We start from the raw sequence: 27280 nt of genomic DNA, 5'->3' as shown, positions 1-27280 counted from the left end.
TACAACTGGGGGAGGTAGGTGGGGCTTATTGCACCCAAGGCATGCTGGGATATGTGGTTCTTAGGTCCTTTTCTCATTCCCCTGGGCTCAAGGTGTACCTCTTGGTCCCCTTGTCTCAGCTTTCCATTAAGGCCCAGATCTGTGTCTTGCAAGGGCTGGAGAGGATGAGATGGAATGGGGAGGGATAGGGGCTGGAGAAAAGGAAAAAAGCTAAAATTAGAGGGATGGAGAGAGGATATCCTAGTTGCTTGGAGATGAGAAAAGTAAATCTAGGCTTAGAGAGATCTTGTCTGAGATGCTTGGTCAGATATGTTTTATTTTCAGTCCCTTGCCTTGAAATAACCCCATTCACACCCAGACAGACAGACAGACACACACACACACACACACACACACACACAGAGGATGGGAATTCGTAAAATTATAAGTGTGTACATGTGCCTGCTCCAAGTATCGACTTTTCACACACTGCCCCTCTTCAGACATAGGAAGTCCCCATGACTTTGAGACTTGCAGTCTAAAACTCTTTGGGTTAAAAGGAACCCAACAGGTCATTTCAGCTTGGCTGCTACAAAGCTCTAAACACATGTATCTTAGAGACTACTATGGTCTCCTTAGTTCATCTGTGGAGATCATCTTTTCTACTGAGAAGGACCCCCCTCTTCCCATGGTTGGGAATTGGAAGTGGAAATGAGAAAAGAGTGTCAGGAAGTTCCCATAAGCAATATCTACTCTTCACTGAGCAACCCACTTTCTTCTAGCCCTAAATTAATGTCTTTCCTGAGTCTAATCTGAATCCCTTTTGCTGTAGTCTCTATATGAGTCAGGCCTATGAGGAAAAGTGCTAGTCATCCCTTGGTCTTTCTGCTACAGCCTCCTCCAGAGAGGCCCCTTACCTTTTATCTTCCTCTCTTCTTTTCCGCATTAAGTGGGACATCCATACTGTTACAAATATATCTGGTTGGGGGTTAGGTAGACTGAGAAGAGCACTTATAACAAGTGAGTTGGGATGCCTAAGGATTTGGGAAAGAGTAATTACATTACTTAACAATCTGGGCGGGTGGAGAAGGCAGCTTAATTTAAATCCTGATGGATTAGGGAGATTAAAATGACAGAGAGAGATGCCAAGGGAACCAGGAGGTTAGAAACAGGGGTTCTGGAGGGGAGGTTTTGGAGTTCTAGGGGTCTCTAGAAGCTTGGAACATGGGATTCCTCTATAGATGACTATGGTGAGAGGGACAGAGGGATCTAAGATTGTGAAGGCATTAGCATGTATTTCCCTAGGTCATACCCTGTCTCTGTTTCAGTGTCTTTCTCTATGTTTCTACCCCAATAATCCTGTCTTCATCTCTCCAGTCCCTAGATCGGCCCTTTGGCTTCTGGCTCCCCCACTCTTGCAGTGGGCACCCCACCTCCTTGCGGTGCTGCACAGTGACCTCTTCCAGGCTCTGCTGGGTGAGTACCAGAGGGGCTAAAACCACTGGGTCCCTGGCAGGGTTGATTAGGGGGAAGGGGTGATAGTGATGGTGGTATTCAGAATAGTATCTAAGGAAAGCCAGAGTATGTAGAACTAGATGCCTGGGCAACTCACACTTGTTCCTCCTAGATATCCTGGATTACTATGAAGCTGCTGTCTGTGATAGTCTGGTAAGGGCCTTGGGGTAAGGGTCTAAATACCTTTACCCTTAAGGGAAAATGTCTTTGAGGGAAATTGGGTGTGGCAACAGAAGGAAAGGAAATATTGGAATTAAACTGGGGCAAAGAAACAAGTTCTAAGGTGGGAGTGCAGAGCCCTGTGTCCTGGAAGGTAGTAGAAGCCAGAGGTGCCATTGGCTGAATATCTGTGTTCCATCCTACACTTTTCTCTACATCCCACCCTTATTCTTTCTACTTCTCATATTTCTGGCCCTACAGAGTCCTGGACTTAGTCACATTTCATCTCTGCCTCCTAAAAACCACCCCAAAGGGAAGCCAAGGCCATCAGTTCCCCCAATGTAGGCAGCCAGGGACTCAGAATCCTCCCTCCTAATCCCTCTTTATCTCCTTCTCCTCCTCCTCCCCACCCCTTTGCCTCAAGAATATTTTCAGGGTCCCCTCCCACTCACAGGTGCTCCCCACCATACCATTGCCCCTGCCAAGAAATCCAGTCAGTTACATGATTTTTTCCCCCTCTGCCTTCATTCTTTTTTCTCAACATCTCTATGCCTCTCTCGTTGTGTCTTGGTGACTCTCTGATTGTGTCTGTTTTTCTGGCTGTGACGGTGTATCTTTCTCTCTTTGTCCTCATCTGTATGTGTGTGTCTGTGACTCTGTCTTCATCTCCGCCTTCATCTCCATCCTCATCCCCGTGTATCCGGGCTCCCCCAAGCACTGAAGGAGTTAACCTCCCTTGCTCCCCCCCCATCCCTTGCTCCCTCCCTTCCTCCCCCCTCTTCCTCTCTCCTCTCTCGCCTTCCCTTCTCAGCTCCTTGCTCCCTTGGCCGTGGCTGCCGCCTCCAACCCCCCTCCCCATTCCCCCTTTCCCAGCTGCCAGGAGAGACCCTCCCCAGCCCCTCTCTCAAGACCCCCCCCATCCCAGCTTCTCCCACCCCTTCTCCCCCTCCCCCTCCTATCCCAGCTCATGTCTCAGCCTCCGGCCCCTGGGGCTTCAAGCCCCTTGCGCCCCCACCCTTCCTGAGATTGGGGTGGGCACCCCCCAAGCTCTCTGTCTTCTATTCGGGGGACCACCTTTTGGGGCCCCTCTTCCCCTCCCTCCCACGCTTCCCCTCTCTTCCTCTTCTCCCTCCCCCTCCCTCCCCTCCTCACCCCTCCCCCCACCCGCCCCCCAAAAAAGTGGGGTACGGAGGGGGGAGGGGGGACCTGGCTGAGGGGGGGAATGAGACCCTAATGAAGTCAGAGCCCCCCACACGCCACAGCGTCCAGCCCCCCAAACATGGACTGTCTCTGTATCGTGACAACCAAGGTAAGCAGGATATTGGGGGGGAGTGGAGAAAGGGGTGTCAAAAGGCTGATATCTAGAGGGAACAGAGTTTGTAGAGAGATACTAGGTAGGCCTTATCTGCAGCCTAGGGTCCATTAGGGAAAGCTCAGTAGAAGTGGGGTGCTTAGGATTTGTCTCCCCAGATTGGGGAAACACAGGGACATAGATAATGCAGGGAAGACTAGAGGCAGCCATGGGGCACCCTGGAGTGATTCCCCAAGTGTCTATATGGAGCACAAATGTGGGAGGGGGTTTCTATGGCTTTGGGGGAGCCTGGCAGTTTGGAATTTGTGGGGGATGTGGGGATGCTTGTCTTGGGGGAAGCCTGGCTCATACTGGGAAAGAAGTTCTTATGTTTTAGAGGTGGAGGGGTCTTCACTGGTGGAAGAGGGCAGGCTTGATTTTAGGGACCATATTTGGGGGGCAGAATTAAAGGCCTTGAGATTGAGGGAATTGCCTAAACCCCACTGGAGGAATATAATTACAGTTTAGGGACCACACTTATTTTGGGGGCTCACCAAGTATGAGGGTGACTGGGAGTAGTAGAGGTTCAGTGGGTCAAGGCCTGAGTCAGGAAACCATTTTAAAGAACCAGTTGAGATGAGGTTAAGATTTGGGGTGCTATATCATTGGGGATCCCCTACTCTAGGGCAAGAGAAAATCTAAGAATCTGAGATGGGCTTACAGGAATTGGCTGATTTGGGGTGTCATGTGGGTGGTGAATTTGGGAGACCCCCAAGCAGGTGTTCATTCTTCTTCCTTTGCCTTTGCCCATTCACTTTGCTCTAGCTCTCACTCCTGTCCCCAGCAGGAGAGAGGGAAGGAGAGAAAAGCAGATGGAAAGACAAACTCCAGCCCTGCTCAACCAGGCTCTTTAGGGGGAGGGATGTGAAGGACACCCTGGATTTGGAGGGTGACCCCCAGACCAAGGAAAGGATCTAGGCCTTAAGGAGTTGCATGGGGCTTGGGATGGAGACAAAGTGAAGGTAGGCAGAATGAGGGGGAGTAGAAGAATAGAAGGGGACTGGGGGCGGTAGGGGAAATTGGGGGAGTCAGGGAAAAAGCTGAATGTGGAGGGGCTAGTCTCTGAAAGGCAGAAGGGCCTGGGTGGTCGTGGGGGGGGAAGGACACGGGGCTCCCTTATGGGAGAATCTGAGATTTGGGGGTTAGATGCCTCTGTAGAGGGTTAGGCAGGTGGCAGGCTGGGAGGGTGGAGAAGAATAGGAGGGACAGGAAGTGGTGGCTGGGGGAAGCAGGGTCTGGGTGAGTCATAGGATGGGGAAGGGGTTATATTTAGTGGGAGCTACAGCATCTAGGGGGAAGGCTACTCACATATCCCGCCATGCACATGGATGTTCATGTGCACACGTTGGCATAGAGTTGGGCCTTAGGAAGACAGAGGCTATGGGAAGGACTTAGAGACAGGATTCATGGAAACCAAGCCTGGATGCCTTTTTAGTCTTAGCATCTGCTATCCCACCTCACACCTTTGCCTTTTTCCACACACATTTTTTGGGCCTTTCCCTGGGGCTTTTATCCCTAATTCATTGTCTCCCTGTTTCTGCCCCCCCCTTTTTTCTGCCTTTCTGCCTCTGTTTTTCTCTGACCCATGTTTTATGTCCTTCATGCCCCCCTCCCCACTTCCCCTCATCTTGTTTTCATGTGTCCTGTCAGTATTTTCCCTTCTGTGTCTCTCAGTCTTCCCCCTTTCCTCCCCCTGCCCTTCCCCAAGGCCAACACGTTGGGGAGACAGGAAGGAAAGGCCTGAGCAAATAAGGGACACTTGAGGACATGCTTCCTTCTCTTCTTCCCCCCTCCACTTCCTCTCCCCCATGCCTCCCCAGTGATGTTTTGTATAGATATATGCAAAAGGAAAGATCCATACTGAGGTACTGGGTACAAACCTTTCTGGGGACATGTGAAAATAGACATGTGAGGATAAAGAGGAAGAAATCTAGGCTTGTAAGATGTTCACTAAGTCCACAGAAACAGCCTCCCCTTATTCTGATCTAGAACTGAGCCAAAAGCTAAGGATCCTGGCGCCATAGGGTCTCTACAGCGAGGAGGAAGGAAGACTTGACACATTGGTGGCTCGGGGGAAAACTAGATTTTTCTTTGCCTTGAAAACTTTTCAGCGCTGGTGAAGGTGGGACTCCAACTCCCATGAGTCCCTAGGGTAGAAGGCCCCTAAGTACACTGGAAGTGTTGCCCTGGGACCTGTTGGGAGTCGTAGTCCTGCCCAGTCCGCCGGCTCGGGGTAGAACGGGAGAGGCCAGCAGAGGACGCTATGTCCCAGCACTCCTCGGCGGGTATTGCGTGCACTTGTTCCTCGCCCCGTTGAGGCCTTTACCTCTGGCCCTCTCCCGTAATCTATTTACCCTGACGTCGGTTTCCATCTCTTGTTTCTATCTCCTTGTCTGTCTGTCTGTCTGTCTCTCCCGCCCCCGCCCCCAACCTACTTGCCTCCCCCTTCCACCTCCTATTTCCACCTCCTATTTCCCTGCGCTGGCGCCGTTGCCATGGTAACCGGCGACGACTAAAGCGGCTTGGCAGGCTGGCGGGCGGGGCCCACGGAGGTTGGGGGTGCGAGCACGGGGGCGGGGCCGTGGGGGAGGGGGCGGTTGACTTTGGCCTGAGACCCGGACGCGAAGCAGTTAAAGCCTCCAGGCGGTCCTAATTGGGCAACTCGGGGACGCCGGGGGCGGAGTCGGACCGGCCACCAGCCCATGCTTATTGGCCGAGATGGGCGGGGCGGGTTGGAACCGGGGACAATGGGGGTGAGGCCGTGGGAGCGAATGGGGAGGGAGGCGTGGCCTCATGGAGGTGGTGGGCGGGGCATTGAGGCCGAGTTACCGGCCTAAGGGGCGGGGTTGGCCTAGAAGAAGGCGTGGCTGGGCCCGAATTAGAGAAGCTTGGAGGCGGTGGGCTCCAGAGCCGCTGAGGGCAGTAGGGTCTTGGGAGAGGGAATCTGGCAGTGGGAGTCCTCACGCCTGGGCTACCTAAGATGGAGGTCTGTTCAGATCGAATCAGACACCCCTCCCACCTATTTCGTGTCCCTGGGAGACGGTTGTCAAGGCAATGGCAAAGTCCTTGATTGCTGTGTTGCTAGGCAACAGGAAACGGAAAATGGAGGGAAAAAAGGAAATGGGGGTGGGGTGGGAGGCTGAAAAGAATGTCGCCCCCTGCTGGAGAACTAGGAAGTTTGTACCATTCTCCCCACTGCCCCTTTCATCCCCAGATCTTGGGCCCAAAGATCCCGATTCCCCCAGCAGCCATCCCCTTTAGGGATTCATGCCTTCTCTTATTCAAAAGCTTTTCTCTTTCAGGGAAGGAAGGAAATTGGGACCAGGGTTGATACTTTGGTCCACCAGGGAAGCTGAACAAGCGGGGTGAGAGATAGGGAAGATGGCTGGGCATAGTATGTCTTGGGCAGAATAGCTGGGAGCCAGAATATTCCCTTGAATTTAGTGGCTTATTTTTTAAGGTGGGTGAGGAAAGGTTATTTGGGGAGGTCCAGAATAGAGCAGGACCCCAGAAATCCAGGAGAGGACCCTGTCCTTTTAGGGTGTCCTTTCCTGTGTCATATTTTTCCTGAGTTGGGTTTTGGGGCATCAGTGAAGTTTAAGGGCATCTATTAGATTTAAAAAGTCATCCATATATGATCAATATATGAAGCTTAAGGAATAGTGTGAGCCCTGGGTGTCATTTTGGGGTGTGTGGATAACTATATAGATGGTGGTGAGTAAAAAATTGATATGGCCGCACTAGATTTTGACAGATGCCTCTGCTCTGAAACATTCTAGAGGTACCAGAAAGCAATTTTTTTAAAACCAGAAAGCAAATTTAAGGTAATTGAATTTGGGGGACCTGGAAAATCTGGGGGTTCAATGGGAATTGTTTTGAACAACTCCCTTGGAATCTGATGACAATTTTGGCAATTTAGAAAGGTCTGGAGAAATGACAACAATCCATTTTAGGCATTCACTTAAGGTGGTGGTCTCTCTGTGGAATTTGAGAGCATGTGGTCAGTAGCTTTTGTTACTTAACTTTTGAGGAGGTAGAGGATTTTAAGGATGTTTCCTTTCAGGGAACTAGATCATGGGAAAGTGTTGAAACTAATAAGAAGCAAATATAACATCACCTTCTTTTCCCACCCTACCCCACATATGGAGGGGAATTGTATAAGGGGGTATGGAGATGTCTCTGAAATTCAGTTTTGAGGGAGTCATGGGGGAGGGGCAACTGGATTCCAGTTGTAAAGAAGTACCCCTATATTAGAGAAGAGTTAAGTGTCTTTAAGGCAGTTAATGATAGGTTGCTTTGTTCCCTGAGTTAAAGTAGCTGATTTGTATTAGAAAGTTGGAAATGGGACATTTCAGAGAATTCAGATAGAAAACCCCAAACACCTGGGGGACCTTAACTTGGGATTTACAAAGGGCTCTTGATTAAATTAAAATGTAATTTATATGGGTCTTATACTATAAGTGATTCTAATTTTGTGATATATTGGGGAAGGAAGACAGGTTCTAAGAAAGCTGAGGGAAATTTGATGGGGTTTCGATGGGCATGGACGGCTCGAGAAACCTGGAGTTTTTTGAGGGAAGCTAAGCGTGGAAGGATTAGGAGTTGCTACTGGACCTGTGATTTCACTGATGTAGGGAATTTCTGAAAGAGGTACATTTTATTGATGTAGGGTACTTCTGAACGAGACACCCCTACCCCTCCTGCAGGCCCTGCACCTGCTCCGCTATTGTAAATTTGAGGCCGTAGCCCAGGGCACTAGGAGATCTGACTTACCCAGGGTCACACAGCTTTATATGCCAGGGCTGGCCATCCACTGACGCCGCCTCTCGGCAGTTTGGAGGTCACTCTCAATTTGAGGTTTCCCTGGGCAGAAAAACTTATTTTGGGCAGGGGGGAACTAGTGGGTGGTGGGACTAGGGGTTCAGCTGTGAGGCGGAGCGGCGGAGGGGTTGGTTCGGGACCCGTGGACCAGCTGTGCGCGGGAGGGAGGTTTCTGGAGACTGCTTGGGGAAGGGGGGGGGAAGGAGCGGGCCAGAGAGGGACTGCGGGGGCAAGTTTTGAGGATGTATGGACTTGGGGCGGAGTTGAATGGGGGCGCCCAGCGGAAGAGGCAGCCTAGGGAACCCGCAACCGGCGGGCGGGAGGGGAGCGTTTGGCTCCGGGGGGGGTCTCTTCTCACTCCTCTCCCTCCCCCCCCATGACGCTCTCCCGCACTGCGCAGGCGCTGCTCACCCCCCTCCTCTCCGGCCGCAGCCTCCAGTTGCCGGCGCCGCAGCCCCCGCCCCTCCCCCTACCCTGGGACCCCCTAATATTCCACTCTCCCTTCCCCCACTATCCCCCTCCCCTCCTCCATGTCGGCTCGGAACAGATTCGCCTCCATGTGTCTCTGCGTGGTACGTGCGATGGGGTATGGGCTCCCGGCCCCCCTCCCCATTTTCACGACCCCCACCGAATCTCGGGGTACAGGCTTCAAGAGCATCCCTTCCCCTCTACTGGGCATAGGGTCCCGAGGGTGGAGATTCCTTGGGGATTCTGCCCTCATTTACTTCCCTTTCATGCCTTGGGGGCTGGGGAGGAGGGTCCCAAGGGATGTGAGCAACAGAGCCCCCTTCTCACTTTCTCTTCAGTTTTATCTAGAGCCTAATATGGGGGAGGGGGGTGTAAACATCTGCCCCAGCTTCTTTCATCTGTCCTGGGCCTCAGAGATGGTGAACCCCAGTGGGATTGAAGCAGTTGCCCTCCCCCATTCTGTTTTACTTCCTTGGCATCTGTATTTTTTGGGTGCAAACCATAGCCCCAGATTCATATGCAGGGCCTCAGGGGTGAAGGGTCTCAAAGAGAAAAGAGCAACAGGGTCCTTTCTCCCACTTTTGTTGCCCCTGTTTTCCAATAATTTGGGGATTCAAGCCAGCACTCTCTGCCTTCTTGGTAAGGGTGAGTTTCAGAGGAATGAGAGCAATGTCCATTTTTCAAACTGTTTCCTGATATTGGGAGCACAAAAGCTTCCATCCTAGTCCCATATTCACTGCACTTCACTGAGGCTTCAGGAATGGGCTTCCTCTTTCTCTTCCCTTCATCTCAGATGAACAGATGTTTTTTTCTTCCTGTCCCCCCCCCCACATTTCTTAGTCTCCTATATCCTCAGATTCTCAGGGTACTGAATGTTGTCACCAACCTCCATTCTCCATTTATCTTCAGTGTTGACGTTTTGAAGGGCAGAATATTCCCCAGTCCTAGAGGCTTCTTTCCCTCAGGCTGTTCTATTCCTTGGCGTTGAGATGAGGACTGCAGAGATAAAAGTTTCTAACCCCTTCCCCCCCATCACTTGCTCCTCATAGTATTAGAAGGTATCTTTGGAATATAGTTCTCATACCCAATTTATAAGATTTAAGACTAAGATCTTTTGTTTTGGGAGCACCTAATGATGAACAGAGATGAATTAAATCTTAATGTCCTATGAAGCTTCGTCCCTTTTTCTGTTCTCTCATGTTATCTAACTGTACCCCAAATATATTCACCAGAGAGGAGTATTATCAAACCCAGTTCCTTTTAGGGATAGTTAAGATTAATAATTCAGTTTTGGAAAGAATATTCTTAAGATGATTTGAGAGATGTTACCCACGTTTTTCCATTTACTTACCTCAAGATTTTTGGTGTATGGAACTTGAGCTTGGGTATTTTCTTGGAGTTGAATACCCCTCCTAAGTCTCAGTCTGTGGTTCAGATTGTCCTGAGCTTTTATGATCAGAACTTTTCTGCAAGATTTCCCAAAATTATTGGAATGCTGCCTATGTCTAATGTATCAAAGGGTGAGTCCCCTCCCTTGTTCTTTGCATTGCCTTCATGGCATATCCCCAGATTTGGTGCTTAACCATAGCACTCCCTAAAATTCTCAAAAGCATATCTCAGTATATTGAAACTGCCTGAGTAAGGGGACTTTAGCTTTCCTTGTTCTCTAGGTACACCCTAAAAAATCATAAGATACTTCTCAACAGGAAATGAATGACATTCTGTCCCTTTCTTTTTTTCTCTTCTAACACATCCTAAACTTTATTGAGATTCAGCTTTTCTATATTGTTTCCTGAAACCTTTTCCCAGGAGGAGGTTGCCTGGTCCTCCAAACACACTTACCCTGTGATTTGTTCAGGAACCTAAGCCCTAGGGTTTGGGAGTATTCAAGCTTTGGGATCAAAGAACACCTAAAGAGTTTGGGGAGGCTGCTTCTTAAGAAGGGAAATTAGCCTAGTCCAGTGAAATCATTCATTACCAGATCTGCCCAATTCACATATTATTGGATGCCCAGAGGTAGGAAGCCTCAGAATTAGGGAGAACCAGATAGAACCTTGCACTATCTTTTTGAATAGAATCAGACACTGGGAACTACAGTGAGGGACAGGAAGAATAGAACAGAAAGGAAGAAGAGTGGAGGAGGGCAGAGCTGGGGCAGAGGAAAGAGAACAAATATATTCTCCCCACACATACATACTTATCTCCATTTTTCCTTCTCCCTTTACCTAGAAGATACTGCCTCCCTTCCCCTGTCTCTACCTCCAGTTAATTTGGTGTCCCTCTTTAAACTAGAGACAATGAAGAAAGAATTAGAAGTTGATGAGAGGAAATTGATTCCTCTCAAAGGCCCTGTTCAACCCTTTTCCCAACTTTTACTGTCCTAGCCCATCAGTGGCGGAAGCTCAGTCCAATTGTCCTATCCCCATCCCACTCAGTAAACAAGGGTTCCCTGTTCTCTATTGCCATCTTTCTCTTAACCTTCACCCAGGAATATCAGGATTAGTTGATCCCACAACTGAGATTAGGGGTGGGGGTGGAGAGGAACAGTGAGTATGTGGGGGGGGGGCAGAGTTTTAATGCCTGGGTCTGAATCCATGACCTTTGCAACTGAAGAGTAGAAGTGATGCTGGTTGGGAGTACTATTAGATACTTCCTGCCTGGGATCCTGGGTGTCTTGAAGATATGAATGGCTAACTCCCTCTCCTAGCAAAGTGGGCAAGGAAGTGTTAGTGTGATCTGATAATAGAGAAGCTCTTTGATGGAGGCAGAGAGGAGAGATTTGTTATCAGTGAACAAGGGCTGGAGAAGCTGGAGTATTAGGGGCAAAGAAGGAGGATGGGATTAGGTAATAATCAATAAACATTAAGTGCCTGCAAGATGGGACTTTAGCATGAATGACAGAAAGCACAATTTAGGGGATAGGGGCTGAGAACTCAGCATAGGGGCAAGATTGAAGACTGAGTTGGAAGGGGGGTACTGTGAGAACCAAGAAGATGGGGATTGAGGACTGAGTTTAGAATAAGGGGGTTGAGGGGGCACCTAGGTGGCGCACTGAATACAGCACCAGCCCTGAAGTCAGGAGGAGCTGAGTTCAAATGTGGCCTCAGACCAAACACTTGACACTTACTAGCTGTGTGACCCTGGGCAAGTCACTTAACCCCAATTGCCTTAAAAAAAAAAGAATAAGGGAGTTGAATGCCTGAAAGGTTGAAGGACTGAAGACTGAAAACAGGATTTGGGAGTGGGAGGCTTGGAAAGAGGAAAATCTGAGAACTGGAGACAAGGAGACTATAAGGATTGAGGGAGTAGGGACCAGCCATAAGCAGTAGTTGGAGAATTAAAGAGTTACTGAGGAGATGAAAAACAATTCAATTCAGTAAACATTTAAGTGCTTGTTGTGTACTAGGCACGTAGTAAAGTGACTGAAGACTGAAAGAATGGGAAACTGGAGACTGAGAGGTTAGTAAATTGAATACTGAGATGAGGAGCCTGAAAACTAAAGAAATGAGAGAATTGTAAGGAATGAGGAAATAGAGGAATAAGAATAGAGCGGATGGGAACTGGGGATGAGGGGTTGAAGGACTGGAAAACTGGGAACTGAGGGAATGGGAAACAGGATTTAAGGGATGGCAGTATTAAAGATAGGGCAATTGGGAACTGAGAAGATGGGAAACTGAAGGTGGGGCACTGAGGACTTGGGGGACTGAGGACCGATAAAGGGGTGACTTGGTACAGAGAGGAATGGAATGTCAAATGAAGGGAAAGGTGACAAAATGGGGGAGGGGACAAAGTATATGCTGTGGGAGAACAAATAGTTTGGAAAGAAGTACCTGGGGAGGTAGAAAAATAGTTCGGAGAAGTGGACAATGGAGCTGGAAATTTCGAGGGACAGAGAGAATTGTGTGGGTCGGGAACAGAGGAAAAGGTGGATAAATGTTTGAGGGAGGATGCTAGGCTCTGGGGTGTGGACGATTGTAGATGCCTGGGCTGTCTAGGAAGAATTGGATCTGGGGGAAGGGAGTCAAGCAGCAGGGAGTGGGATGAGGAAAGACCAGGGAAACCCTGGTACCTGGAGCTGCCCTGATACCTTCTTCCCTCGCCTTCATTCCCAGAAATACCGCTATCAAGATGAAGACACGCCCCCTCTGGAACACAGCCCGGCCCACCTTCCCAACCAGGTAAACGCCCCCGAGCTGGTGCACGTGTCGGAGAGGAACTTGTCCCATCTCGAGGCCGTCAGTGGGGTCGTGGGCCACGCCCACCTCTCCCCGCTCAAGGTAGGAGACCCAGGTGGCCCCCTCCCCCGTCCCTTGGAGCTTTGGAGCCGCTGCCACCCCCCAAGGGCCGGTACGGGGGAAGAAAGCCAGGGTGGGGGTGAGAGGATGGGAGAGGCGGCTTCCTGGGTCATGGGGAGAGTAGCACACTCGGGACCTAGAGAAGGAAGGGAAATGGAACTTAGGGTTCCACCACCTCCAGAAGGGGAGAACCCTCACAAGTGAGGTAGAAGAGTTGTCTCTTTACATTAGTTCTTCCCCTGCTACAACCCCCACCAACACACATAGAGGCAGAACAGGCTCTTTATCATTTATTAATGCCTCCATTAGTACTTCATCAACTCCACTTCAGTTTGGCAAAGCCTTTTCTTCCTTCTTTCTTTCTTCCTTCCTTCTCTACGATTTTTTAAAACTGTGTTCCTTGTCTTAATATATCTCTATCCTTGTCTCTAGTTTATCAACTGTCTTAGTGTCTCTGTCTCTCTCACTCACTTTTTAGCCTGTTTGTCTCTCTGTTGTTGTCTCAGTTTTGTTACCCTTTTTTTGTCTCTGTCTCTTTCTTACTCTTCTACCCAAACTTCCTGCCCTGTTTTTCCTCCATTCATGCTCTCCCTTACTCACACCCTCTCCCTCCCACAAAGTTCCTTCCCTTTGCTGACCCACATTTCCCAGATTCTCAGACTGTACCTCTAGGCTTCAAGTCCCCTGGACCCCCATACCTTGCATTAGTCAGGCTGGGAGCGCTGGAGGTGGGAGTAGTAGGATCCAAACAGCCCTACTGTCTTCTGCCTTTTCTATCTATTGATGTGTTTGTCTCAAGGAGGAAGAAATCTCTCATAATTACTGGGCTCTACCCCCTAACCTGGTGAAAGGGTACTGTGTGTCTCTTTCACAGGAACTCTCATCTCATACCACATACCCCCAGGTTCTCCATCGCCTCTCCCTTGCTCTCTCTGCCTATGTCATCTCAGATAAGACAGACTAAGAGTAGTGGGTGATTGAAGGTTCGTGTTAATGCATTCCAGTGGGTTGGTTGTTAGAGGAAAGAAGGTACTGGGGACTGGGAGGAGGATGGTGGTATGCTAAGTTTATGGAAAGGGGATTTCTTTTTTTCCCCCTGAGGCAATCAGGGTTAAGTGACTTGCCCAGGGTCACACAGCTAGTAAGTGTTAAGTGTCTGAGGTCAGATTTGAACTCAGGTCCTCCTAACTCCAGGGCCAGTTCTCTGTCTATCTACTGCTAAACACCATTCAAGGAGGGAGCTGAAACTGAAATAGGGGAACCTGGAGAAAGGAGAATTGGATGAGACTAATACCAGGGAGCCAGAGTAAATAGATCATCATAGGAACATAGTCATGGAAGGAACCCTAGAGGCCATCAAGTTCATATCCCCTCCCCACATTTTACAGATAAGGAAACTGAGGTTAAGGGACTTGCCCAAGATCATAGAGCTAGTAAATTCAAATCTTAGTCAGGATTTGAACTTAGATCTTCCTGACTGTAAGACTAGCATTCTACCCACTATACCTACTACCTTGCTGTCTAGAGTGATGAGGGTCAGGAAGACAGGGAGTGGTAGAGGTATAGAGTTTTGGGTCTTTGGTATTGGGATGTCAGAGACAAGATTTGTATGGAAGAGAAAGACTCAGAAAAGAGAATTGGAATGCTATGAGAAGAATGAGGTTGAGGTTATTGAAAAATTTGCTTCTGTTGAGAATAGCTAGGATTAGGAATGGGAGGTGGTAGAGGGAGATGGAAAGGATTTAGCTGGGAGATGAGATGGTACATGTTACCCCTCTTCTTTCACTTAATAATTATAAAAGGAGATACTCTGTGGGTCTGGCCAGAAGTTAATATAGACAATAAAATGGAAAATAAAATGAGGGTGCTTGGCTGAATGGAGCCAGTTAGGTAACTGAGAAGGAATTATATTGGAAGGAGTATGTAAAAGGTTAAAGAGTTAAAGGGAAGTAGGGGTTGGGAGTGCAAGTTAGGTGATAGGTATAAGAGACGCGGATAAAGGTTTGGGGGAACAGGACATGGGGATGGATAAGGAGCAAGCATATTAGGATACACGTATATAGGAGATTCAAGGGTTAGGGCAGCAAAAGATGGGGCAGAGGGAAAAATAGGGATTTAGAATAAGGGAGCCAGTGGCCTGGAGAACTAGAGGCAGGTGAGAGGGAGAGTTTAGAAAAAGGTAGGAAGATGGGATGTGTTTGTATTGGGGGTTAGAAAGAGATGTGGGGCAGATGATAAGAAAGGAAAATGGAATAAGAAATGAGGAATAGAGAGTAAGGATTATGGGATCAGAGATTAGGAGTAGAGGGTATAAGATGTGGGATGAGAGGGGTATGAAATGTGAAATAGAGGTATGAGTTGGGAAATGAATGGGAGATGGAGGATATAGAGGATGGAGGATGGGGTTGTGAATGAATGATGAGAACATGGGGATAATGGATGGAGATGGAGGTTAGGGATGAATGGTGGACCATAGGAAATAGTGATGGGGGGGAACCCTATAGATGGGGATCAGATGGATCCCCATATAAAGACTTGACAATAAATGGGGTAGGAGCCAGCTTGGGGAGATCCAGAAGATGTGCGTTAGGGTTTGGGCAAAGAACAGTCTGAGAACAGCAGAGGGAGCACTCTCAGTCTTCTTACCTCCTTCCTCTCAGTTGTGGGTACAGGCCCCTCCATCCCCTTAACAACCCCAGGCCTTAACCTTGGTGAAGAGTGAGATTAGGAAGAAATTTGGCCCCACTTTCCTCACTTGTTAACTCCTTCCTTGATGGAATGAGGAGAAATCATCTGAGCAAGGACTAGGATGTCTTTTATCATCCTCCCTTTTCTATAGGATCTGGGGAGGAGGGCAAGAGTGAAGAAGGGCCTAAAGAAGATTCAAGATGTATTATTTTAGATCCTGGTAATGAGAGGCAGAGCTGTGGAAGGATGAGTGTGCTCAAAGGAACCTCCTTTGAGGCTAGTTGTTTGTCCCCCTCTCCTGCTTATTGCTTTGATAACAACTAGTGATATAGTACTGCTGAGCAATAGGGGGAAGGAGCGACCCTGGGGCCCTGAAGTGAAGCAGTGTGACTAAGGGACAGAGATTAGGAAGAACTGAGAATTCAGGGGGAGACACCTGGAAGTCCTTAGGAGATTCCTGAAAAATAGTAGGGAAAGGGGACAATGTAGGTAATGCCTTGTCCCTGAGGCCCTGGTTGTATATATATGTGTGTAGCATGGAGAAACTCTCTCCTGTCACCCCATGCTTGTTCAACCTTACCCATCATCATTTGTTCTCCTTGTAAGGCTTTTCCCCTCCCTCTTTCTCTCCTTTAAAAGCTATTTCTCATAGATACACAGTCTCCCTTCACCAGCCGACAGCGATACACAAACAATGTGCGCGTATTCAGGTGCACAAACTACCTTACGTGTTGGAGTGAGAGAACTGAGACTCCCTTGAGACCCTCTAATCTCCCTGTCTCTTTTCAGAATTTTTAGACATTCAAGAACTGTCATCCGGATGGACAGTTCTTGAGGGTTCCCTGAGGGAAGTGGGGAAATGAGAGCTTAGACGCCAATGGAGGGAAAAATCCCTGGGCCAATGAGCAGATCTGAGGCTGTGAAAACTGGAAGAGGAGCTGGGCTAGTGGGGACCCTTCCCTCTACCCCAGCAAAAGCTTTATCTGGGGTCAAGGCTCATGGTGTTTTCTTGTCTCTTTACCCCAGGCCAACTCTCCCCCCGTGATTGTGAATACAGATACTCTTGAAGCCCCTGGATATGTGAGTTGGTCGGATTTGGGGGACAGGAACCTTGGGAGGGTTAGGTAGAGAGGTAGAGAGGAGAACTAGGGAGTGGAGAAAACCCAATGATGAGGTACAAGTGGAGAGGGAGAGAAGAAGTAGGGTCCCAGGTTACCAAGATAGGAATGTCCGTCTCACTGTCTTTGTGTTTCTGGCCTGTGTTGGAGCTGCAGGTGAACGGAACAGAAGGGGAGATGGAGTATGAGGAGATCACTCTGGAACGGGTGAGTAAGTGCCCCCTATTCTCTCTAGCTCCCATCTTCTTCATGCTTTTCAGGCCCTATCTTTGCTTCTTTCTCTGATTTCACTATTTCAGCCCTCTAATTCTCTAACTTCCACTTCCCTTACCTGCTAACAGCCCCTCACCTCCTAGCTCTTGTTCTTCTCTCTTCCCCAACCCCTTTGCTCCAGCCACCCTCCCTCCTTTTGCCCCTATGTCTTTATTCCTGTTGATTTTATGGAGAGGACTCTACCAGTGGAAACAAGGCAGAGGTAGGAGCTGCTGATTCTTTCTCCCCCCACTCCCCTTCACCCAGGGTAACTCAGGCCTGGGCTTCAGCATCGCAGGTGGCACCGACAACCCACACATTGGCGATGACCCATCCATTTTCATCACCAAGATCATTCCTGGGGGGGCTGCAGCACAGGATGGCCGACTCAGGTGTGGGGGCCTGGATACCTGGGTCCCTGAGGGAGAGGGGACTGGGGGCTGGGGAGCTAAGGCCCTGAGAGGAGCAATATAGCTGGGAGGAATGGGAGGGAGAATCACAAATCCTAATGCTTGAGTCCCTGAGGAGAACAGGGGAACTGGTGGGAGGGGGGAAATCAACGTTTGAAGATCCCTGCTTTGCTGTCCCCTCAGGGTCAATGACAGCATCCTGTTTGTCAATGAGGTGGACGTAAGGGAGGTGACCCACTCTGCTGCTGTGGAAGCCCTGAAGGAAGCAGGTTCGATTGTTCGTCTGTACGTCATGCGTCGGAAGCCTCCCGCCGAGAAGCTGATGGAGATCAAGCTTATCAAGGGACCGAAAGGTAACCGTTGACTTGTGGCTCGGCCTCTCTTCAAGGATCCAGGCCCCCAGGTTCTCCTATGTGCCGTGGCTCTCCCTACTGAGTCTGCTCTTTCAGCTCCAGCTCCTGGCTCTCTTCCCCTCCCTCTGCAGGGCTCGGCTTCAGCATTGCAGGTGGAGTGGGGAACCAGCACATCCCGGGAGATAATAGCATCTATGTGACAAAGATCATTGAAGGCGGGGCTGCTCACAAAGATGGGCGGCTACAGATTGGGGACAAGATCCTCGCTGTGAGTTCCCCTTTCCTCTGAGCCCACAGCCGTGACTTTGATCAGACGGGCCTCCCTGGCTCCCCAGCTTACTGCCTGGTACCCTCTGATCCAGTTCCTCCCTTTGTTCTCCCATTTCTAGGTGAACAGTGTAGGGCTGGAGGATGTGATGCATGAAGATGCAGTGGCTGCCCTGAAGAACACATATGATGTTGTCTACTTGAAAGTGGCCAAACCTAGCAACACCTATCTGAGTGATAGCTATGCCCCACCTGACATTACCACTTGTGAGAGCCCCCCCCAAACCCCTGATGTCACCCCTTATGAGAGTTTCCTCTATATCCCAACATCACACTCTACGAACTCCTCCCCAACTCTCTGCTCTCTCTCCCTGTGAGAATCCCTAATATACCTGCTTTTACCTGTAAGAATCTTCCAGACCCTGACATCATTTCCTGGGGAAGCAGCCCAACATGACTGCCTGTGAATGCACCCTTTTCAGTTCCCTTGACATCACCCTTTATGAGAAGCTCTCCCTCTCCAAGTCCCTTGATAACACAGCTTGTGAAACTCCCCCTCAAAATCTATAGTCTAAATACCAGGAGGCTTCCCAGGGTGGTGAGGTAGGATGGGGGGAGGGCTTCTCTTCCCTGAACCACCTGCCAGTCCTCACTTCTGTGTCTCTTCCCAGCCTATTCCCAGCACTTGGACAATGAGATCAGCCACAGTAGCTACCTGGGTACTGATTATCCACCAGCCATGACACCCACCTCCCCCCGTCGATACTCCCCGGTGGCCAAAGAGCTGCTGGGAGAGGAGGATATTCCTAGGTGGGGAAAGACCAGATACCTGGAACTCTGAGTGAACCTGAAGTTGGGAGGTGGGAAGAAAAGAGGAAGGGTCTTGGGGCCAGAATCCTGAGTCCCTAGAGGATCAGGGAATTCAGATGGGCACTAAAGATTGAGAAGTCCTAGGAAGATGACTAGATTGTGTGGTAGTGACCCCTCTACCCTCCATCCCTACAGGGAGCCACGCCGGATTGTGATCCATCGGGGCTCCACAGGCTTAGGGTTCAACATCGTGGGAGGTGAAGATGGTGAAGGCATCTTCATCTCCTTCATTCTTGCTGGGGGTCCAGCCGACCTCAGTGGAGAGCTACGCAAGGGGGACCAAATTCTCTCGGTGAGGGCATCAGCTGCCCCATTCCATGAAGCTCCTGACCCCCAGCTATGGTTGTTAAGGAGGAAGTGCTTTGGGATCCCATGAATCCTGTAACCTAATCATCCTTGCAGACGCTGTAGCAGATATGTAAGACTCTGCCTTCCATCTCAATTTGACACTAGGGCCCCCTGGTAATAGAGCCTAGAAGTCCAGCCCTACCCCTCAGGCCAAACTCTGAGGTCCATAGGGATCTTTCCAGCAATATGACCTAGTTAGAACTGGGTGACCTCCGTCCAACCCCTCTCTCTCCTCAGGTCAATGGTGTGGATCTTCGAAATGCTACCCATGAACAAGCTGCTATTGCACTGAAGAATGCTGGCCAGACTGTCACTATTATCGCTCAGTACAAACCAGAAGGTAATCGTGTAGGAATGAGGCAGAGCTAAGAAGGTGACTCAGGTCATAGCTGCCAGTGAAAGGAACAGAAAATAAGAGCCGGGGTGGGTTGGGAGGTGTATATGTGGGTGGCTATCTTTGGATGGGGCTATAGGGGCCTCAGCTTGTGATGGAGAGGATTCTCCTTTTTTCTCAGAATATAGTCGATTTGAGGCCAAAATCCATGACTTGCGGGAACAGCTAATGAACAGCAGCTTGGGTTCTGGGACTGCCTCTCTTCGGAGTAACCCCAAACGAGGCTTTTATATCAGGTCAGAGTTCAGTCCTTTTCCTTCATCTACATTCCTCTCTCTCCACTCCTTTTCATTCTCCATAACTTCATATCATTGTTTCCCATGCCCTAGCTATTTTCTTATCCCTCTGTTTTCACAATTCCTCATACCTCCATCTCCATGCAACAGTAAGCACTTCATTGGCTTTCATTTTCCTTAAGGGCTGGGCTTTCAAGGGTGGCATTCCAGGGAAAGGAAACCTTCTGACCAGAGGCACAGTATGAGCAGCTAGCTCACCCCTTGTCAGGGAAGCATCAGAGCTGGAATAGCTGAGATGATCTGACTTCTCTTTCCACCATGCAAGGCTCCCTCTGTCTTCTCCACATCTGTACAGTGCTTTGCAGTTTTCAAAGCACTTTAAAATGGGTCATTTCATTGAGTTCTCACAACAGTCCTGTGAGCTAGGTAGTAGAGAAGTTATTATCTCCATTTTGTAGATGAAGACACCAAGACCCCAAAAGATGATGTGACTTGACCAAGGTCATGCAGCTGTAGCCTCTTTCCATTCCTCCACATTGTCTTTCCATCTACCTTCCTGTCCCAATCACCTGTGTTCTGATACCAGATCATAGTGCAGGCTCCATTTTCTCGTTCTAGTTACTCATCCTTCTTTTCTTCTTCTGTAATTTATTTGCCCATCCCTTCACTCACAAATTTAAATCCCTCTCATTCCCCTGACCACTGTTCCTGCTCCCCACATCCTTGTCATTTGCTCAGGAACCTTCCTGGGTCTCCCTCATCTTCCCACTCTCTCACATCGCCCTTGCTCTCCCACCCCAACATTCTTCCTAGTCCCTCTCTTCTTATGGTCATCTACCTGTCTGTCCAAACATTTGCTGGTTGAGTAGAAGCTAGGTGGTGGGTGGATAGGATGCCAGACTTTGATTTAGGAAGAGCTGAGTTCAAATTCTGCCTTAGCTATATACTCATCAGGCAACTCTACTTCTTAGTCTCAGTTTCCTCATCTGTAAAATGGGGATGATAATAATCGAGAGTTTCAGAGGGCCACTCTGAGGCTCAAATGAGATGATTTGTGTAAAGAGCTTTATAAACCTTAAAACACTAATGTGAGTGTCATCTGTTGTTTTTGTTGCTCTTGCTGTCGCCCTCCTTCCTGTAATCTCATTTCCCTGTATCGGGCTAGACTGTGCTCATTTTTCAGGGTGTAGGGCTGGGAGGTATGTGGTGAGACCGTGACCTCTCTTCCAAACTTCTCCAAACCCAAACAGGGCCCTGTTTGACTATGACAAAACCAAGGACTGTGGCTTTCTGAGTCAGGCCCTTAGTTTCCGTTTTGGGGATGTATTGCATGTGATTGATGCTGGCGATGAAGAATGGTGGCAGGCACGACGTGTCCAGCCTGATGGTGAGACCGATGACATTGGCTTCATCCCTAGTAAACGGAGGTGAGTGGAGGCACTCACCTGACCTCAGCAAATCTAAGAATGCAGCTTAGCCTGTAGGGCAGATAACTCATCAACAGGAGAGAGTATAGAATGTGTGGCTCATTAGTAAAGGAGGTCATAACCTTTGAACTCTTGAAAGTTGAATTCATCCAAGCTCTTCTGTGGGACCATAACATCCATGAGTCTTAAAGGCAGGCAGCTTCTCATTCAGAAGAGCATAGGCCTCAGGAATTACTAGATGTTGCAGTACTTAGGGGCCTGAAGGTCAAGAGGGTAGGAGCCAGAAGAGCCCATTTTCAATCTATTCAGAGTCTTCCTAGGACTTTGGAAGCCTAGGGAAAAGGGGACAGTTCCCTATTTCTGGAGGTCAGAGGTCTGGGGAATTATTTGAAGGAAGATATTAAAGTTCTTACATATTCCTTTAACTGCCATTATGCCCCACAGGGTTGAGCGCCGGGAATGGTCAAGGTTAAAGGCCAAGGTGAGCTCGGAGAAAGGACAGGGGATGCTGAGCCTGTGAGAAGTGGAAAGTTTAAGGAAATAAAACCTTTGGGGAGTGGAGGAGCTAAGGGGGAGGAACCCAGTGACCTCTCTCCCATTTCTTTCTTAGGACTGGGGTTCTAGCTCAGGATCTCAAGGTGGGTATGTCTTAAAGGATGGGCTTAAATGAAGTCAGGGGTTGCAATGGGGGTGGGGTGGGGATGGTGAAGAGTTGGGAAGGTTATATCACAGACTTATTTCCCTTTTTTAGGTCGAGAAGACACAGTGCTGAGCTATGAGACAGTGACACAGATGGAAGGTGAAAGTCCATCCCTGCCTGTACCCTGTCCCATACAGAGTCTCTTTTGATGCTCTTCCTCTGGCCTCTATTCAGCCTCTCATCCCAACAACTCTTCTTTTCACCCATTATCCTGATTCTGTCCCCTTCCCCTAAGGGGAAGATCTCTTTTAACTCTGACTCCACTGTCTCCTTCCTCAGTGCACTATGCTCGCCCCATTATCATTCTTGGTCCAACCAAGGACAGGGCCAATGACGACCTCCTCTCTGAGTTCCCTGACAAATTTGGATCCTGTGTTCCCCGTGAGTGACTGGGTTGGGGATGTTGGAAGAGGGGAGGCAGTATGTTATAGCCTTCAAAGATTTCCTTTCCATATGAGCTAGTATGCCACATAATCCTTTGCCCAAGGAACAGGTTGCCCCAAAGGTTGTTGGGAATTATATAGTTCATAATCACCTGGTAGCGAGGGACCAGGAAGGTCAGGGATAGCTGGAGACCACATTCCTCCAAACCCTCGAGTAGTAGCAGCCTTCTCAAGCCAGCAAGTTAGTTGCCCCAAGAAGTACTGGGAGTCATAGTTATCTCTCAAGCCCCTTGCCTCCCTACTGTCACCCCACCTCAGCAGAGCTGGCTGCACGGTCAGGCCACAGAGGGTTTGGGTTCTTCAGTTCCATGAAGGCAGGCCATGCAGTGGGAGGGACGGTGACTAGAGTTCAGGTTGGGGTGGGGGCCTTCCTGGCAGATACAACGCGGCCAAAGCGGGAGTATGAGGTGGATGGTCGGGATTACCACTTTGTGTCATCGAGAGAGAAAATGGAGAAGGACATCCAGGCTCACAAGTTCATTGAGGCCGGCCAATACAACAGCCACCTCTATGGGACCAGCGTGCAGTCTGTACGAGAGGTGGCTGAACAGGTACCGCCCTGGGGCCTGGGCTCCGCAAGTGTCCCTTTCCCCCCTACACCTCCCCCAGCCCCTTGCCTTCCTCTAGCTCTCTCACTCTAACTTTTCTCTTTCTGTCTCTTTCCCCTGCTGGGTCTTGACTCCGTATCCTGCTCCTCTGTCTGATCCCACCCCCACCTGCTGTGCTCCCTCATCTCCTGCTGTCCCCCAACTCTTTTGGTATGTTTTTGCCTGCTTTTCTTTCTGTGTCTCCCCCTTACCCCTCCTCCTTTCTTTGTGCCCTATTTCCTTTCTCCATCTGGTTGGTCTCTTCTTTGTTTCCTCCCATTCCTGGCTTTGCAACCTAACTCTCTCCTACATCTGCCCTCATTCTCTCTGACTGGCTGGCCTTTCTCCCTCTCAATCTCTCTCTGGTTTTGTCTTTGTCTTTCCTTCTCTATACACTTTTGGGGTCTCTGCCTCTTTTTTTCTGTGTGTTTGTATGACCCATACCCATTCTTTTACTTCCTCCCTCTGTTACCTTTGCCTTCTCTCTCTCCTTTTGGCATTGTGTGGCTACCTGTCTATGGTTCCTCCCTCCCCCATCTGCCCTCCTGTTCCCATTCCTCCTCCCTCCCTTCTCTGCTCCTCCTCTCCCCATCTGCCTCCCTCCTTTGCCGTCTGTCTCTCCTTGTTTCTCCATCTGTCTGTCCTCTGTCTATTCTCCCTCTTCTTTGTCTCCTTCCCCTTCACTTTGCCTGCATACCTGTTCTATCCATCCATCTGTTCTATCTCCTTCCTCTCATTTCTGTTCTCTCATCTTCCTTCCGCCCTCTTGCTCCCTGGCCCTGTCCATCTGTCCTTCCCTCTTTCTCTTTGTCATTCCGTCTGCTTTCTCCATTCTTCTCCCTCTGTTCCCTCTATCTTTGTTTCCTTCTCTTCTTCCTTGCTTCATCTGCTTATACTCCTTCCTTTTCTTCTCCTCTCTTTATTCTCTGTACTTTAATCTATCATTATCTGTCCTCTATCTGTTGTATGTCTCTATATACTTTTTCTGTTCTTTCTTTCCTTTGTCTTTACTCCTCCAAACTTTCTCTTTATCTACTTATCTTTCTTCTCCTTCCATGCTCTCTCCCCTTCCATACTTGGGTGCTTCTGTCTGTCTCCTCCTTCCCTACTCTCTCTGTCCCCACCTATGCACCCTCCTGTCCTCCCCCCTCCCCTGCCGCCCCCCAGGGAAAGCACTGTATCCTTGACGTCTCGGCCAATGCCGTGCGGCGGCTGCAGGCGGCCCACCTGCACCCTATTGCCATCTTCATCAGACCTCGATCCCTGGAGAACATCCTGTGAGTACTGTCCAAGCCTCCGGGGACAAGATGGGGGAGGGGTGTGTGAATCAGAGCCTCCCCACATGCCTCATCACCAGCTCCTCATTCCTTGTACTTCCTGGTTCCTACCACGATGTCCCATCACACAGACACGAAGACACACCGAGTAGTGGCAAGGTGATTCAAGTCAATGTCAGATTTCCAGGGAGCTTTTTCTGACAATCGATGTTGTCACTTGGGGGATAGGGCTATGGACCCTTCCCCCGTCTCACTCAATTCCATGAAATTCCCTTTTTAGTCCTTCTGGACCTCAGTTCTAGCAGCCTGAAGGATAGCCCCAAGGATGGGAGAATAGGGTCCCAAATGCTGCTGGGAGTTATAGAGTTACAGTCCTGTCTGTAACCCCCTTGTCACCCTGTACAGTGTTGTTAACCTGTAGAGGGAGTCAGAGAAGTGTCTGGCACAATAGATAGCGTTGGACCTTGGAGTCATGAAGACCTGGTACACTGTATGTAAGCTGGAACAAGTCACTGAGGCCACAAGTTACAGTTAAATTGTTGATCTGCCCCAGTCAAGGGAATTTCCACACTGGGAGTTCCCCATACTGATGAAATCACAGGTCCAGAATAAGTTGTTTGGTTTTTTTTAATTGAAGGAGTTGAGATGACAACTTCTGGCAACAACTTCAGGTTAGAGGAGCCTGGACCCAAGTGCTTCTGGGATTGTAACTCCCACAGTGGGGACTGGCACCAGAGATGAAGTTCTGGAGGGATTTTTGTTTGGTTGGGTTTTTTGGAGGGCGTTGCTTAGATGTAGGGGCCCGGGGTCCAAGGGCTGCTGAGATTGTAAGCTTTTGTTCACAGCTGTCTCTCTCTCCCCCAAACACATTCCAAAAGCACCTTAGCTTCTTACCCGCTGATTTATGCTCATGGCATTGAGAGGGAATGCAATAAGAGAGGGCTGGGACCATACTGTCTCATTTGTCTCGCCCATCTTCTCTCCCTAGAGAAATTAACAAACGGATAACAGAAGATCAGGCCCGCAAAGCCTTTGACAGAGCCACCAAACTGGAGCAGGAATTCACAGAGTGTTTCTCAGGTATGTGGGGGAATGGGAAGAAAGAGACTGGAATTTCTGGGGGAGAGCTGGAGACATTGAGAAACCAATAACAGTCCTTATCTTTTTCCTTTCTTTTCACCCTTACAGCCATTGTGGAGGGTGAAACCTTTGAGGAGATATACCACAAAGTAAAACGTATCATTGAGGAGCTATCAGGGCCATATATTTGGGTCCCAGCCCGAGAGAGACTCTGATCCCTTGTCTACCACTGCAGCCTGGACTCATCTGCCCTTCAAGGCCCCTCAGCCTGGACTCACCTGTCCAAGCCCTTCTCCTCTTATTTATTTCCTTTATGACCCAACCCAGATGGGGGGGACTTCTCTGCATGTGCCCCACCCCCCTGAGCTGGATGCCTGGGTCCCAGGAGCACAGAGAAGCTAGGGGAGCTGGACGCTTGGATTCTTGATCCAGGAACCTCTCTCCTAAATATTCCTCTCCCCTCACCCCCCAACAACCTCCAGGACCTGGGACACTTCAGCCATCCCTTCCTGCTTCTTCACCCTTTCGCATTCCAGAATGCAAGGGAACTAGCACTTGCTGGAGCAGCCCAGGCTTGGGGCCTGAGGGGCCACTGGGCTCAGCCTTCTCAGCTGAGGGAGCGGCTTGAGCTCTTCGACATCCCAACTTCCCACGTCCCCTTGATTTCTCTCAAGTTTCTTTTTTCTGTTCTCCATTTTTTTCTTCTCAAAGGTGGTTTATTTTTTTGGGAAGGGTGTTGGGGGCAGTCACACAGACCCCCCCCCCCCACCTTCCCCATGAATTTCCCCCTTTTTCTTGCTGGTTTGCATGAGTGGAAGGTCTAACTGTGGCTTTTTTTCTGGGATTTTTTGGGGAAGGGGGAGGGACAGGGTCTGGGGAGTAGGGAAAATGGGAGGGGGTGGGGAGAGGGGAAAGGGGGGGGTGGGCCTTGGGGAGCTGGGGGAGATTAGATATGCTGCCGCCTTCTGCAATTTATTTTTTTTTTGAGAGAGCGAAAGGAAGAGACAGATACTTGAAAATGCTTGTGGCCTGATTATTTGGGAGTAGAGGGGGGAAAGGGAGGTAAATAGGGTGGGTGTGGAAATACCCAGATTTAATTAAGACTTTTATCATTGGAGGGAGGTTGGGACACTGATAGAAATAGGATATGAACCTGATGAAGGATGAATATGAGAAAGATGGGTTGGTGTTAAAATGACCAGAAGTGGACAGAGAACTTTTGGAGATGGGACCCTAAATTAATATGAGGTTGGAGTGTCCAACCAGAAGAGTGTGAGCTTCTGGAGGGCAGGAGCCAGTCTATCTGGCTCTTTTTCCAAACTGCTGTAGCCCCAAGCATGCTGTGAGATTGTTGATATGATCCCTGCAAGATGTCTCCAGCAGCGCATCTTGGAGTGGCTAAAATTGCTAAAATCAGGGCTGATCATTTGACTAGGGTTACTGAGGGTTAACCTTAATATGGAGGAGGTATCTCTAGTCAAATGGCACACGTAAGGCCAGCTAAAAGGTCTATCACCTCATTCCTATCTCTTGTACCTCCTGTCCTCAAATCCTGTGGAAGTCAGGGCTTTCCTCCCCACTTGGGATACTAAAGGCAGGTCATCTTGCAAAAGGTAGAATTCAACATCTCCTCCCATGGTACCTTCTTTTTCCCAGGGGTCCTGATATCTGGGTCTTACAGTGAACATCTGGTTTTGAGAACTATCATGTCAGTCTAATACTTACATGGAGGCCACATGCAAATTGCTTCTGGGAAGTCCACGTCCATCAGAATCCTCCATATAACTTTAGGCCTACTCTTTTAATCTCCACCTCCAATTCTCCCATTTCTTTGTGTCATAGTGAGAGGAAGAAATATAAAATGCCATTTTTAGGCCCTTTTTATTTTGTTCTTCAATGTACCCCAGGCCCTATTTCATCTGGCACCTCAACCAGGCTACAAATGGGGCTTACTCTCAAGTCAAAAAAAAGCTGGTAAAGAGAGGGATGCTTTCTAATTACCTCTTTCATTGACTGGGGTTTTTGGTGACCTAGGGTTGACATTAAGCCTTCTGGGGTGTGAAGAGGCAGGTGAGAGATGGGGAAGCTTAATGTCTTGAGTTCTCAAGGAGAAGACAACCCTGAGGCAGGCAGCTCATATGAACTAATTAGGAATATTTAGAAAAATCAGTTCTGGGAAATTCAAAATCAGATAATGAAAAGGAGAAATGGCCTTTTCCCCCAAGGCCTCTAGAATGCCTTT

At 49.2% G+C, this 27280-nt stretch overlaps 1 protein-coding gene and 1 long non-coding RNA gene across 7 annotated transcripts; one reads left to right on the top strand and one right to left on the bottom strand.

Annotated features, from left to right (window-relative positions):
* Positions 1 to 104: 104 nt before the first annotated feature.
* LOC110194305 (uncharacterized) lies at positions 105 to 8122 on the bottom strand. Its single transcript, XR_002320686.2, has 3 exons — positions 7778 to 8122; positions 897 to 1013; positions 105 to 191 (listed from the first exon to the last, which is right to left on the bottom strand). It is a non-coding gene; the product is annotated as an uncharacterized LOC110194305 (long non-coding RNA).
* On the top strand, positions 2287 to 25925 carry DLG4 (discs large MAGUK scaffold protein 4). Of its 6 annotated transcripts, none has more exons than XM_078155614.1 (21): positions 2287 to 2962; positions 12406 to 12570; positions 16303 to 16356; positions 16551 to 16601; positions 16914 to 17038; positions 17240 to 17409; positions 17541 to 17677; positions 17799 to 17943; positions 18348 to 18486; positions 18682 to 18838; positions 19132 to 19234; positions 19410 to 19524; positions 20775 to 20951; positions 21396 to 21432; positions 21562 to 21589; positions 21703 to 21750; positions 21931 to 22032; positions 22473 to 22645; positions 23849 to 23958; positions 24947 to 25038; positions 25147 to 25925. In XM_078155614.1, the coding sequence occupies exons 1-21, from the start codon at positions 2933 to 2935 to the stop codon at positions 25251 to 25253; spliced, it is 2265 nt and encodes a 754-aa protein (XP_078011740.1). In that variant the 5' UTR covers positions 2287 to 2932; the 3' UTR covers positions 25254 to 25925. The 6 variants fall into 6 exon arrangements, with proteins under 6 accessions (XP_078011740.1, XP_020822178.1, XP_020822177.2 ...); XM_020966519.2 differs by having other exon boundaries at positions 2289 to 2962; positions 12406 to 12471; XM_020966518.2 differs by lacking the exon at positions 2287 to 2962 and adding an exon at positions 8321 to 8397 and having other exon boundaries at positions 12406 to 12471.
* The last annotated feature ends 1355 nt before the right edge of the window (positions 25926 to 27280 follow it).

Source organism: Phascolarctos cinereus, unplaced genomic scaffold (assembly GCF_003287225.1).
Source record: "Phascolarctos cinereus isolate Bilbo 61053 unplaced genomic scaffold, phaCin_HiC Scaffold_5;HRSCAF=322, whole genome shotgun sequence".
Lineage (NCBI taxonomy): Eukaryota > Metazoa > Chordata > Mammalia > Diprotodontia > Phascolarctidae > Phascolarctos > Phascolarctos cinereus.
The sequence above is the reverse complement of the archived record's forward strand: the minus strand, read 5'-3'. Positions and strand labels throughout refer to the sequence as shown.

Bases quoted from the DNA above. Each gene is read 5' to 3' on its own strand.
- DLG4 (XM_078155613.1), top strand. From the start codon at position 8,356: ATGTCGGCTCGGAACAGATTCGCCTCCATGTGTCTCTGCGTG. The intron at 12,571-16,302 runs GTAGGAGACCCA...TCTTTACCCCAG, and splicing joins CCCACCTCTCCCCGCTCAAG to GCCAACTCTCCCCCCGTGAT. The intron at 16,602-16,913 runs GTGAGTAAGTGC...CCCTTCACCCAG, and splicing joins AGGAGATCACTCTGGAACGG to GGTAACTCAGGCCTGGGCTT.